The sequence below is a fragment of the Phasianus colchicus genome, chromosome 26 (genome assembly GCF_987193195.1).
Source record: "Phasianus colchicus chromosome 26, bPhaCol1.hap1.1, whole genome shotgun sequence".
NCBI classification, from domain to species: Eukaryota; Metazoa; Chordata; class Aves; order Galliformes; family Phasianidae; genus Phasianus; species Phasianus colchicus.
The window spans coordinates 1,237,337-1,249,709 of NC_143461.1; the positions used below are offsets into that span (position 1 = coordinate 1,237,337).

The 12,373-nt window shown below is 43.5% G+C and overlaps 1 protein-coding gene and 1 pseudogene across 2 annotated transcripts; one reads left to right on the forward strand and one right to left on the reverse strand.

Annotated features, from left to right (window-relative positions):
• The first annotated feature begins 278 nt into the window (after positions 1 to 278).
• Positions 279 to 996, forward strand: LOC116241157 (feather keratin Cos1-2-like; annotated as a pseudogene).
• Positions 997 to 8,398: 7,402 nt separating this feature from the next.
• LOC116241155 (feather keratin Cos1-1/Cos1-3/Cos2-1-like) lies at positions 8,399 to 9,355 on the reverse strand. Of its 2 annotated transcripts, none has more exons than XM_090124981.1 (2): positions 9,185 to 9,355; positions 8,399 to 8,725 (listed from the first exon to the last, which is right to left on the reverse strand). In XM_090124981.1, the coding sequence occupies exons 1-2, from the start codon at positions 9,260 to 9,262 to the stop codon at positions 8,399 to 8,401; spliced, it is 405 nt and encodes a 134-aa protein (XP_089981107.1). In that variant the 5' UTR covers positions 9,263 to 9,355. The 2 variants fall into 2 exon arrangements, with proteins under 2 accessions (XP_089981107.1, XP_089981108.1); XM_090124982.1 differs by having other exon boundaries at positions 8,399 to 8,706; positions 9,185 to 9,230.
• Positions 9,356 to 12,373: the final 3,018 nt, after the last annotated feature.

Genomic DNA, 12,373 nt, shown 5'->3' on the forward strand with positions numbered 1-12,373 from the left:
GCATGCAATTGGCAATGTCTGAGCTGAAGACATGGCATGGGGAGGACAGAGCGGTGCTAAATTCAGAGCTGAGTCTTTTGCCCAAATTGATGTCTATTTCCTGGAAATATTTGGGCCTCTGTTCCTGCCACTCAAAAGATGCCTTCATTGAGGAATGGACATACTAAAACTGGAAATCTGGTTAAACAGCACAGGAAGCCATAGTACAGCCTATATCATTAACTGGGATGATTTGCATTCAAGAGGGTCTTGTCAGAAAATAATTACAGCTGTAAGTTATGCCTCTGGACCTGGGACAGTTTATATCCATTATAAAAGGCAGCCCAGCTCCTTGCTCACTCATCCACCACTCCTGCATTCTCTTTGGAACCAGGTGAGTGTGAAGGCTCTTTCTTTTCATGGGACTGTTTGTCATGAGAGACAGAAGTATGGGCAAGATTCATCATGGAGGGCACCAAGGCCTGTGAGTGAGTAGTTTGTGGACTAGAGTCCAGAGACTACCTGGATATATTGGCTGTTTTCAAACTCGGGCAGGATGAGACCATGAAGCACATATCAATCCCTGCACAGCCTTCAACTCCTAGCAGTGCATGTGCCTTGGAAGCCTCATAGTGTGTTGACAGTCATCTCCTCATATATCCCCATGTTCTGCTTCCTCTCTGCTCTCTCACTAAGGTACAACTCAAGCTTCAAGACATGTCCTGCTGTGACCAGTGCGTGCCATGCCGGCCCTGCGGCCCGACTCCTCTGGCCAGCAGCTGCAATGAGCCCTGTGTCAGGCAGTGCCAGCCCTCCACCATCGTCATCCAGCCCTCTCCTGTGGTGGTGACCCTGCCCGGACCCATCCTCAGCTCCTTCCCACAGAACACCGCCGTGGGATCCTCCACCTCTGCTGCTGTTGGCAGCATCCTCAGCTCTGAGGGTGTACCCATCAGCTCGGGGGGCTTGGACCTCTCTTGCATTTCCAACCGCTACAGCAGGTGCACCCCTTGCTAAAGATGCTGGATCTTGCCCCACACAAGGTCCCCCAGGATATCAGATCATGGCACTGGATATAAGAAGAAATGTGCTGCTGTTTTTGCCCTGCAAGACAGAGAGGAGAGGCCAGCCTGTCTTCACAGACAGGATGAAGAAAGTCTACTGATACTCTCTTTCAGTCTCTCTTCCTATCTAATATGTTTTTTTTTTTCTCCTCTGAGATCTCTGTTAGTACCCCTCAAAACCAGCTTCAATGACCTGCTCACCTTTCTACAACTCCTAAGTGTGGGCCTGATGGCAACGCTGCCATAGGAAAGGGGAACAGATTCTTGCCTGTTCCTGCTGCTCCCCACACTTGGTGTATGCACTTGGGGTTACACCATTTCCCTCTTCAGACCCATTAAACATTTCCTGCATTCTTTCGTGTGTCCTGCCATGTTATTTTTCCACCTGCATATAGGTGGTCAAAGTAGAAAGCCATGGCTTTGTCTGGGGAGACTCCATCACTGTTCTAGGTATTAGAGGCCAGTGCGCACTGCTGAGATTTCATCTTTCAGGCATCCTCTTTTAAAGCAGAGGAAGCCATCCCTGGTTAGTCTGTAATCAATGGCTCAGTCCTTACCTTTATGTGTCTATGTTTAGATATGTCCCTGGAGCACATCATGTGAATGGGAATCTTGATAAATGGCAGCCTATGTTATTCCTGGCCTTCTGTTGACTTCCTGGCTTGGCCAGGCTCCCTGTTGGTTCACTGCAGTGACTGGGTGGAGCCTTCAGTCAGGCCACTCTTGGGTCTGGACTTGGTCTGGATGCCAGCTCTCACTCCAACAGTGAGTCTTTCTTTACATAGCACACACTGTGCCTGCCTTAAGACAATTTCTAGTAAGTTCTTCTGAGCTGGAATTACCCATTAGCTAAAAGTGAGGTCTGTGATGAAATAACAAACTCACAGTTTGGCAATTCACCCTTCTCTTGAAAATGGCAAAATCCATTGAAAATGGCTAGACTGTTGATGTCATCTCTCCTACTCCTTGCCTTCAAGCTACACTAATTGAGGAGAACCAGACTAATACTTTGAAAAGAATCTTCTTTTCTCTGAAAAGCATAGATACACAGAATCACTGGATATCCTGAGATAGAACTGATCCACAGAAGTCAATGAGTCCACCTGCAGTCTCAACACATTAAACCTTATGTCTGGGAGCATAGCCTAACAGTTCTTGACCTTCAGGAGGCTTGGTAATGTGGCTGATTCATAATGATATAGCTGGTTTAGCAACAGGGATCAGTATCATATTTTCTCCAAATGAATCAATGAGTGCTGGCTCTAAAACTTTCCATTTTAGCTTTGCTTGTGTGGTTTAGCAATAGGGATTACTATATTAGTTTTAAGACCAATATATTGGTTTATCATAAGAAATCAGCAAGTGCTACTTCTAAAACTTTCCAGTTTAACTTTGCTTGTTGTGTCAACAGCCTTGTTTTTCTCAGCGATTCTGCTTCACAGGAGCGCTAGAATCACAATAGACTATTTTTATCTTTCCATCCACCATGTGCAAGGAGTTTTTCCTTAAATTTCACATATATTGTTTTAGATTCAAGTGCACTAAGAGAGGAAGTTGCTTATTATGGCCTAACAAGCAATAGAAATATGCCAAACTGAGAAAAAACAGCAGAAAGTTGGCCAAGGGTCATGGAGAAGAAGCTGAAGCTGAAATAAAGGGGATGAAGTAAGTGGTCTTAAGACCACCAGAGGCCACAATGTGCGTGCTCAAAGGACATTATCATATGTTAATGAGTTCTTGTAAAAGAATGATGTCTATGCCAATGTAAGTCTTAACTGTTTAATTGTAGAACTTGAACTCTAAGCACACAAGCTTGTTTTGTCAAATTGCCTGGTACATATCATGAGGCATAAAGGAATGCCACTTTCTAATACTATACTGGAATAAGAGTTCTCTTTCCAGATTTTGGATGACAGTTTTGGTGACCCAGATGGGACTCTGCTACAGAGATCTTGTGAACTGAAGGACTGGAGGGAACTTCCACTCAGCGTGCATATCAAGTGATTCTTCCCCCTATCCCAACCCCATTGGGTCTGGCTGCAATTTCCCTGGAATATGGTAAGGCATTCTTTCTACTGTCCCCAGTATATCATGACAGAAATGCATATCGTATACAGAGAGCAAGTGTGATGGGATCCCAGAGCAGGGGTAGATAGTGTACCCATCATACACAATCAAGGGGTGCACCCCTATATATAGTGAGCCTACAATTTAAGTCCCTGGGTTAAAGGACAAGAATGTTTTAATGTCCCCCTAATTACTTTGGTAAAGTGGTACTTGAGAGATGCAAGCTCCCCTACGAGAAACTGAAGCACTTACTGGTAATTGGGTTGTGTTGTGGTTGCCACCATTATAATTTCATATATGAGCACATGTACATGAGTATTGCTGTAATGGTGCTGAGTTTTCTATTTTTTGTGTTGTGTGTATGGTTTGAATCTGTAGATTGTGTTAAGCTTTACTCTTTATTCTTGTAGTTGTGGCGTGTGTGTTTGTTACAGCACGTGAATTAGCACATTCCAGACATTCTAGACATTGAGGGGGCAATCAGTTGTTGAAGGACCTAATTGCTCAGCATTAGGATGCATTATCGAACACCGGAGAAAGTTTGGAGGAGATCCACTCAAGTGGAAGAAACTGGTTGAATAATGTAATTATTGTTGACCGATGTATAAATTAAAAAATCATGAAAAATCATCAGCAAATGGATCACTTAATTGAACTCTGAGTATGCTGCCTGATTTGTCAAGTTGCCTGGCATGTATCATGAGGAATTAAGGAATGTCAGCTTTCTAACACCACATTGGAGTTAGAGAGTTTTCTTCCTGGATTTTGGATGATAGCCTGAGGCTGTAAAATAGGAGTATGATTCCCATCTGTGTCAGGGACATTTCCTCACCACTTTTTTCCATCCTCAGAACTTTTTCCATCTGAGAGATCTTTCTCATGATCTTGGTGGAAAGGCTCCTTGTGACGGATGGTGACAGATGGAAGGTTCTTTGAGGCAGTACTAAGTAAAACTATTTGAGAGTTCAGAACCCCCCTTTTTATGACCAAACACAGCATTTTAGTGCTCAAAGCCTAATTAACCTCTCCTTTTCATGGACAAAACCTCCATTCAGTGTTCAAGCAGCCAATGGGAAGGTCCAAAGATTCATTTTGGCATCCAGAGTTTAATTTCAGGATCTAAACATCCACCTTGAAAGCTGAATGTCTCATTTTGAGGATAGAAAGTTACTGTTAATAGTAGCTTTTGCTTTCATTTTCAGACACTTTGGTCCACTTCCTCATATAGTCAAAAGATCATATTTCATTTTTTGACAAGTTTTATTCCTTGTGTCAATTCCCTTTCTCAAGTCATGAATTCTTCCTTCCTTCCTCAGAAAATAAATCATTCCTCTCTTCCTTACCTTGCTCTCAGCCATGAGGTGGTATTTTCAGGATGCCTCCCATGGGAAGTATGCTGCCTGAACAAGATACTGGCGTTCTATAATGGCATAACTGTGTCAAAGAACAACGGAAGAGTCAATGATGTAGTATATCTGGACTTCTATAAGGCCTTTTACAAGGTCCTCCACAATTGGAAAGATGTGGATTTTATGGATGGACTGTTCAATAGGAACAGATTGTGAGATCATAACCAGGGAGTGGTGGTCAGTGGCTTCAAATGAAGGTCAGTGATGAGTGGTGTCCCTCAGGTTACTGGGACTGGTGCTGTTTAATATCTTCATTAATAACATTGACAATGGGATTAAGTTCACTCTCAGCAAGTTTGTGGATGACACCAAGCTGTGTTGTGAGATCAAGACTCCCAAGGGATAGGATGCCATCCAGAGACACCTAGGCAGACTTGAGCAGAGAGCCCAGGAGAACTTTGTCAGGTCCAACAAATCCAATTGCAAGGCTTTCACCTGAGTCATAGCAATCCCCTTTCTCAATAGAAGCTGAAGGATGAAAGGATAGAGCACAGCCCTGGTGAAAAGGACTTTGGGCTACTGCTGGATGGGAAGCTGGACATGTGTCCTTGTAGCCCAGAATGCCGACTGCATCCTGGGTTGCACCAAAAGGAGTGGCTAGCAGGTTGAGGGTGATAATCCTGCTCCTCTACTCTGTGCTGGTGAGACCTCACCTGTAGTACTGCATCCAGATGCTTAGATGTCAGTACAGGAGAGAAATGGAGCAGATACAGAGGAGGGCCACAGAAATGATCCAAGGGATGTAACACATCTCCTAAGAGGACAGGCTGAAAGAGTTCAGCCTGGAGAAGAGAAGGCTCTTGGGAGACCTCATAGGAGACTTTCAGTACCTAAATGGACTGTAAGAAAGAAGGGGATGGACTCTTTTTCAGGATCTGTGGTGATAGGACAAGAGAAAAATGTTTTCAAATGAAATAAGAGAAGATTTAAATTGAATAAAAGGAGGAACTTTCTTGTAATAAAGGTGGCAAGGTACTGGAAATGGTTGCACCAAGATGTAGTGGAAGCATCATCCCTGGATGACGTCAGGCTGGACTATGTGACACTGGCAGGTTTTGTCCCTGAAGCCAACTGCTGTGGATATTGCCAAAGGTGAGCCAAGTGTGGGGCTCTGCTTGCACATCTAAGGCACGTTCACTGATCACAGCCTGTGTGCTGGCTGCTAGGGATGAAGATTGAGTGTCTGAATCTTCCCCACACTAAAGCTTTACATTTCTGTGCGTCTGTAGTCAGCTGCAGTACTAGTTGATCCAGTTAGGGCAGGCATGTCTAGACTACAGCCCAGACCGTCACATATTGTGTCTTCTTCCTGCCCTGCACCATCATGGCAGCAGGCCTCTAAACAACCCAATCCAGACCAGGGCATGCACCCATCACTCAACAGCAAGCAAACATCAGTGTGCAGTTGGCAATGACTGTGCTGAAACTTGAACACAGGGAATGCACAGTGCAGTGCTGACTCAAGTTATTGCAAATAATCTTATGCATTTTGATACTGGCTAAACACAGTCCTCTGAACAGTGAAAAATAGGCAGTGTTGCACTGAATTGGTTTAAAAAAATCATCAGTGTATGTTTGTCATTCCTTTTGCGCTTGACATAAATACATTACCTGTGAATTTTCAAATAGAATGTATACAGTGGCAATCAGACATCCAACACAATAGATTGATCATGTCTCTTTTCTAGAATCTTATAAACCCTATCTTACTCAATCATGCCTTATTTATGTCAACTGTTTTTGATGATATGTATATTTGTGAAGAATTATTGTCAAGGATGAAGCAAAGGAAGAGTAAAATTTCATCAAAAATCTATTATGAACGACTTCAGAACTCATAGGAATTGCAGTCACTGCCATCATACCAAACTGATGCATTAGTACCACAAAAACAAGGTCACATATCCCACTAATTCTATGGTTTTGTGACTCTCTTTTTTGAATGTTTTAATGAAAACAGTAAAAATTAAAATAAGTTTTGTTATTTGTATGCATTAACTGTATTATATACATTATGAGGCCTGCTCCAAAACTAATGCCCTCTATTTTATTTGATTAGACCAAGGAAGATGATGGTAGTTTGGTAGGAGAGGTTGAACTTTCCCTACAGTATGCTATTACATTTTGTTGCTGCGTGACAGATGACAGCAGAGAGGCTATCTGACAGAATAGCACCTGACACAGAAGTCTTTATGAAGCAAGGAGGTGTCATAGAATTTCTCCATATGGAAAAAATTTTACCCACTGGTGTTCATCAGTGCTTGCTGAACTTTCATGGGGACCAAACTGTGGATGTGAGCTCAGTGAGGCAGTGGATGTTGTGTTTCAGTGGTAGTAACGACATCAGTGGTTCACCTCCATTTATGCAGATATTTACAAGTGTGGCACGCAGGCATTTGTTCATCACTGGTGAAAATGCATAGCTAGTGGTGGTGACTGTTGAAAAATAGCATTTTGTAGCTGAAAATTTGCCCTATCAAACAGAGTTACTGTGCTCCCTGAATCAGTTGCAGTTTCAGTGAAAATGAAGGAGACATTACTTTCAGAAAGACCAACATGTATGTGGCTCAAGACAATTCCTCTTCAATCAACATGGCCCAGGGAAGCTAAAAGTTTGGAAACACATGATTTAAGCAAAAGCAGCATCTGCACCCCTCAGCCTGGGCAAAGACACTTGATTCCTGAGCACGGAGCTGGGCTCCAGTGGTCAGGTTGGTGGAGCCTGGGCCAGGGCTACTGGAGGAAACAACTGCTCCTGTCTTCCCTTAGGAGATGAGGTGAAGAGTTGGGGTGGCTGTGGGAGGGACCGAGCAGGGGCAGGGCACAGTGCTATCTGGGCCCACAGGCAGCACTGCCTCCATGGCCAACAAACTCCATCTTGACCAGGGTGCACCTCCTTGAGTTCTCGAGAGAAATGAGCATGGGGCCCATAGGAGCCACTGACTGAGACCATGTCAATCAGACACCGTTGAGTGTGACATGGGCAGCATGTCTTGGGTGGGAGACAGCACAAGTAAACAGCAAGAGCTGTGTTAGGCACCAGAGAGACATCCACACAGTTCTACTCCTATTCTGTGCCTTCTTCCTTCTCAGCTGCAGCAAAGACAAGAGTAGGAAGAGTTCTCTTACTAAAAGATTGCAGGGTAGCTTTCCCCCATGATTTCCAAGACACTCCTAGTTTTTCCTGAGAGCAAAGCAGAGACTGTGTTCTCCATTTCTAAGACCTGAATGGGTGTAACTGAGGGCAGAAACACTGCAAAGCAAAGGCCAATACCCACTTTCTGTGCCATTGCCAGGGATATGTTCTAAAGCTGCAAAGGACAGTGCCCAAGAGTGGAGCCTCTGCAGTGTCACAACCTCCCATTCTTCTGGGAGTGGTGAAGGGTCTCATTAAACACTCATCTTCTACCCACCAATAGCGAAGTCATTTTCCCTGGGCAGTTGAAGGACATTCACTGTGGGAAGTAACACCAAAAGCCCAAGTTGATATGCAGAAATTTTAATGATTGTTTAAACAGGAAAACGAGTTCACTATAAACACAGTGCAGGATTTGCCTGATCCTATATTTGAGTTCATGCAAGGCACATGCCTGACTTTGTGGCAGAGGATGGCGTGGCTCCGAGAAACCTCAAAGCCCAGAGAAGAATAGAGGAAAAAGAAAGAGAGAAAAAAGAAAATTTAGAGAGAGAGATGTAGAAAAATGGAAGAGACATGAGTGAGATTTTCAGAAAGACCAGGCTTCCCCTTCCTGCCGGCACTTGCTAGATTAGGTGAGAATGGTCAGATATTCTGAAAGCAGTGGCTTGAAGATTTCTTCTTGATTAAGCACCATGTTTGTAGTTTCTGGAAGAATTTCTCCAGGAATATAGCCAACACCTTTAGCAGGGAGTGCACCTTCTACCACAGTAGCGGCTGCCAAAGTTGGAGAGGTTAAAGCCCCCAGAGGAGATGGGCACACCCTCAGAGCTGAGGATGCTGCCAACAGCAGCAGAGGTAGAGGATCCCACAACTGTGTTCTGTGGGAAGGAGCTGAGGATGGGTCCAGGCAGGGTCACCACCACGGGAGAGGGCTCAATGACAACATTGGAGCTCTGGCACTGTCTGACACAGGGTTCATTGCAGCTGCTGGCCAGAGGAGTTGGGCCACAGGGCCGGCATGGCACACACTGGGAGTAGCAGGACATGTCTTGGGACTGGAAGTAAACCTAGGAGAGAGGGTTAAGAGGAAGGAGAGCATTTGACTGTGTGAGGGGCAACCCGAATAGCCTCTCACGAAGGAGCCAAGGCAACTATTAAGAACACAGATGGAGGCTGTGACAGGAAGTCATATCCCTTTTTCATGCCAGAACCCTGCAGAGAATAGCCTGGTCCAAGGAGTCTCTCTTTGAGTGTATAAATCCCAGGCCATTTACGCCATGCCCCAGACTCTCTGAGCAGACCTTATACCCTCCATACTCTCCCGATAGCAAGGAGCTCCAATCCCCAGCATAGGACAGAGTCACTATTGAATAAGATGCCCATTGAGGTAAAATCTTGCTCTGCAAGAGGAGGAGAAAGGGCTTCATACTTACCTGGTTCCCAGTAGAAGGAGTCACTATTGAATAAAATGCCCACTGAGACAAAGTCTCACTTTGCAAGAGGAGGAAAAAGGGCTTTACGCTTACCTGGTTCCCAGCGAGAAGGAAGCAAGAGAAATGGATGAGAGAGCTGGGAATGGGGCTACCTTTTATACTATCTTTCATTGCTGCAGGCCCAGATACACCATTGATATAGGTATTAATCTTCTGACAAGCTCATCTTTAATGCAAGCCATCCCTGCTAATGATATGGGCCATGGCTTGGTTTCCTTCCTACCTTTTCATTTCCAGATTTATGCCATGCTCATTATCTAATGAAGGCTTCTTCGGTGTGCTGGGATTAAAGGTTGTAACGCAAAAGAGCCAGCACTACTGCATATGCTTTACCTATCTCTAAGAACGTACATGGAGGTAAGTTAATATTCATTTGTTAAATAGAGGCTCACATTACTGGGGAAGGCTGGCCAGTAGAGTGTCCACTTTGTGGTTTTCTCCCAGCAGATACTGATGGTGGCAGGCCAGCAAGATGTCCTTCCCTTGTGCACTGTCCAGTCTAGTTAAAAGGTAGATATTGTCAGCCATATTGACAAAAGATTTACTTGGATTCTTATTCTAGGATTTGGGCAAGGTAATGTTCTCACACTGGCTCTTGAGTAAATGTCCTACTCACACATTATTTCCCCTATAAGGTATCCATTTGACACAATGTGATTCCTGATGTTTTATCCTCACTGTCAGAGGTGAGAGCCAATGTACATTATTCCACATACTGTGACAGTCTGTCAACAGGGTAGCAAAGTAATGCACAATTCCACATTCAGACTTCATCCATTATTTTGGCAGTCATTTCATCAAAGGTCGGCTATCCATTTTTGCTTACAGTCCTATTCCATTAAAGACTTCCTTGTACAATAAAAATCAGTGTGTCAAGTATTTTAGTGAGCAAGTTACTGATCACCCGAGAGGTTGCAAAACCTCTCTTTTCCATAATGTCTCCCCCAGGGTGCAAGGATGCCACGCTATTTTGGCTGTTATTGTACCAAGTAGGGCCACTCTCCCATGTGGTTACAAGCCCAACCGGCACAGGGGGCAGAAAGATATTCTCATACCAGTGTGCAATTTTACATGCTTTTCTGTTCCCCTTGTCTGTGTCCTAGTAGAGAAGCCCAGATGGTGAGTAGTGCAAATAAAGCACTGGCTCAGGCATCTCAAGGTCTTTCATTTATGTCTCTTACTACCTCATGTAGTCATGTTATCCACCCCGTCATAGACTATCAGCCTGAAGCACTGTTTCAGTATGTCATTATAATGTTCATAAAGACCTGCTCCAGTGAGATTGTTTGGTAGGTGGAACTGTCATTCAGTGTTATTATCTTTGGCCCATTTCTGTACAGAACTCACATTAAATTGTGCTTCTTGATCACCTTCCATGAGGGTGACATACAATGCCGTATTGTTGGCTTGATCAGCTTGTGTCACTAGATAGGCCTGTAGAACTCCACTTACAGCATCAATATATGTCAAGGTGTTTTTTGCCCCCTCAGAATGGGGCAAAGAGCCTCTATAGTTGATCTTTCATCATTGTAATAGACTATGTCCTCTGGAAATGGGGGCTGTTTTGGGTACTGGGTGTGTTTGCGCCTGCTTCTCCATTGCCTGGTGTTTGTAACAGCCCACCAGCTACTTTGTCCATTTCCTTTTTCAAACCTGTTTGCTTCAGTAAATAGTTGGTTATGCAACTACATGCTTCAGGTGTGGGTTTCCTTTGCTAGCTTTGTCAGTATACCATGCACCCATTGGAATGGGGTATTTGCCTTCTTGTACAGGATTTCCTCCTGGTGATGTAACTGGAGTAGATTCTGGCAAATGGCTGTGATAAATTACTGTACCTCATATTTTCTGTAATTCTTCATGGAGAAGAGGACAAAGAACTATGTTGATTCAAATACGTAACACAGCATGCTACTTTTTGAGATTGGTCTTCCCCTGTCTTAGGAATACATGTCATGTCTTTCACATACCTTTATATAGGTAGTGGTCTTTTTACTACAATTCCAGCTGTCTGTGTTATTGGCTCCACTGCTTGTAATGCAGAATATGGGGATAATATCTCTTTTCCTAGCATGCTGTATTGTTTTCCTGCTCTGTGCCAGATCTGGGACCAAAACCATATTGGTGCATGAATAGAGCTCTGTCATTGCCACAATTGCCATCCAAGTCCCACATGAATCACATGTGTATCTAACTCAGCAGGAGGAGTGGAGTAAAATATGCCCAGTATCTGTACCTGTTTTACTGTTAGCTTCACCTGTTCAAAGTCATCATGCTGTATTGGCCCTAGTCCCACACTAGGCCTTCTGTAACAAATTGGTATAAGAGCCTTAAAATCTATGCTAAATGTGATATTAATGGCCATCAGCATCCAAATATACCTAAAAAATATTGTAGATGTTTTAATATATCTGACACAGGGAATGCTTGTATCTTGTCAATAAACACATTGGGTGGGACTTTTGACTTACCCAATCATACAACACTCAAAAATGTTGCAGATAATCCAGATGCTTTTGAGGATTGATAGCCCAGCCTTTCTCCTGTAAATAAGAAGACTAAGAATCTATAGTGTACTCTATTGCAGATAGAGATGCTGAGGTTAGCCTTAAATCATCATTGTAATGACGTAACTTCACATCAGGTGATTTGTCCCAGTTAACCAGTTCCTGAGCTATTAGGTTGAAGCTATAGGTAGAACTATGCAGACAACCTTGTGGAAGGACCTAAAAAGTCCATTGCCTGTCCTTCTACAAAATAACATGAATTACAAAATTGCACTATAATTGGAGTATCATCTACTAGCCACTTTCCTTGAGTATACATTGGGCACCATTAATTACAATGCATAGAACTACAATGTATCCCTATTGAATATTAAACAGCTACTACCTACTTGCCAAAGAATAGCAAGGAGAGTCCTCAGAAAAATTCTCTGGTGCATGCTGGAGTCCAGCTTACAACACCTTCCTGACAGGAGTAAGAACTTGGAAATTCAGTCTGACTGTCCTTGCAATTTCTTATTTATGGCCATCATGGGTCTTTGAGGAGAAACATTCAGGAAGGTTTTTTTATTTTAGGTAAGCTGGACATCTGGAACTTAAAGCAAGGAGCTTCAACCTTAAAAAAACTGTCTCAGACAGACAAAAGTATTAAATAATTGGCTTTTGAAATATCAGTTTTCCTGCTTTGGAAGTTTGACATCCTTTATTTGAGAATTCCATA

Bases quoted from the DNA above. Each gene is read 5' to 3' on its own strand.
- LOC116241155 (XM_090124981.1), bottom strand. From the start codon at position 9,262: ATGAAAGATAGTATAAAAGGTAGCCCCATTCCCAGCTCTCTCATCCAT. The intron at 8,726-9,184 runs GTAAGCGTAAAG...CCTCTCTCCTAG, and splicing joins TCCTTCTCGCTGGGAACCAG to GTTTACTTCCAGTCCCAAGA.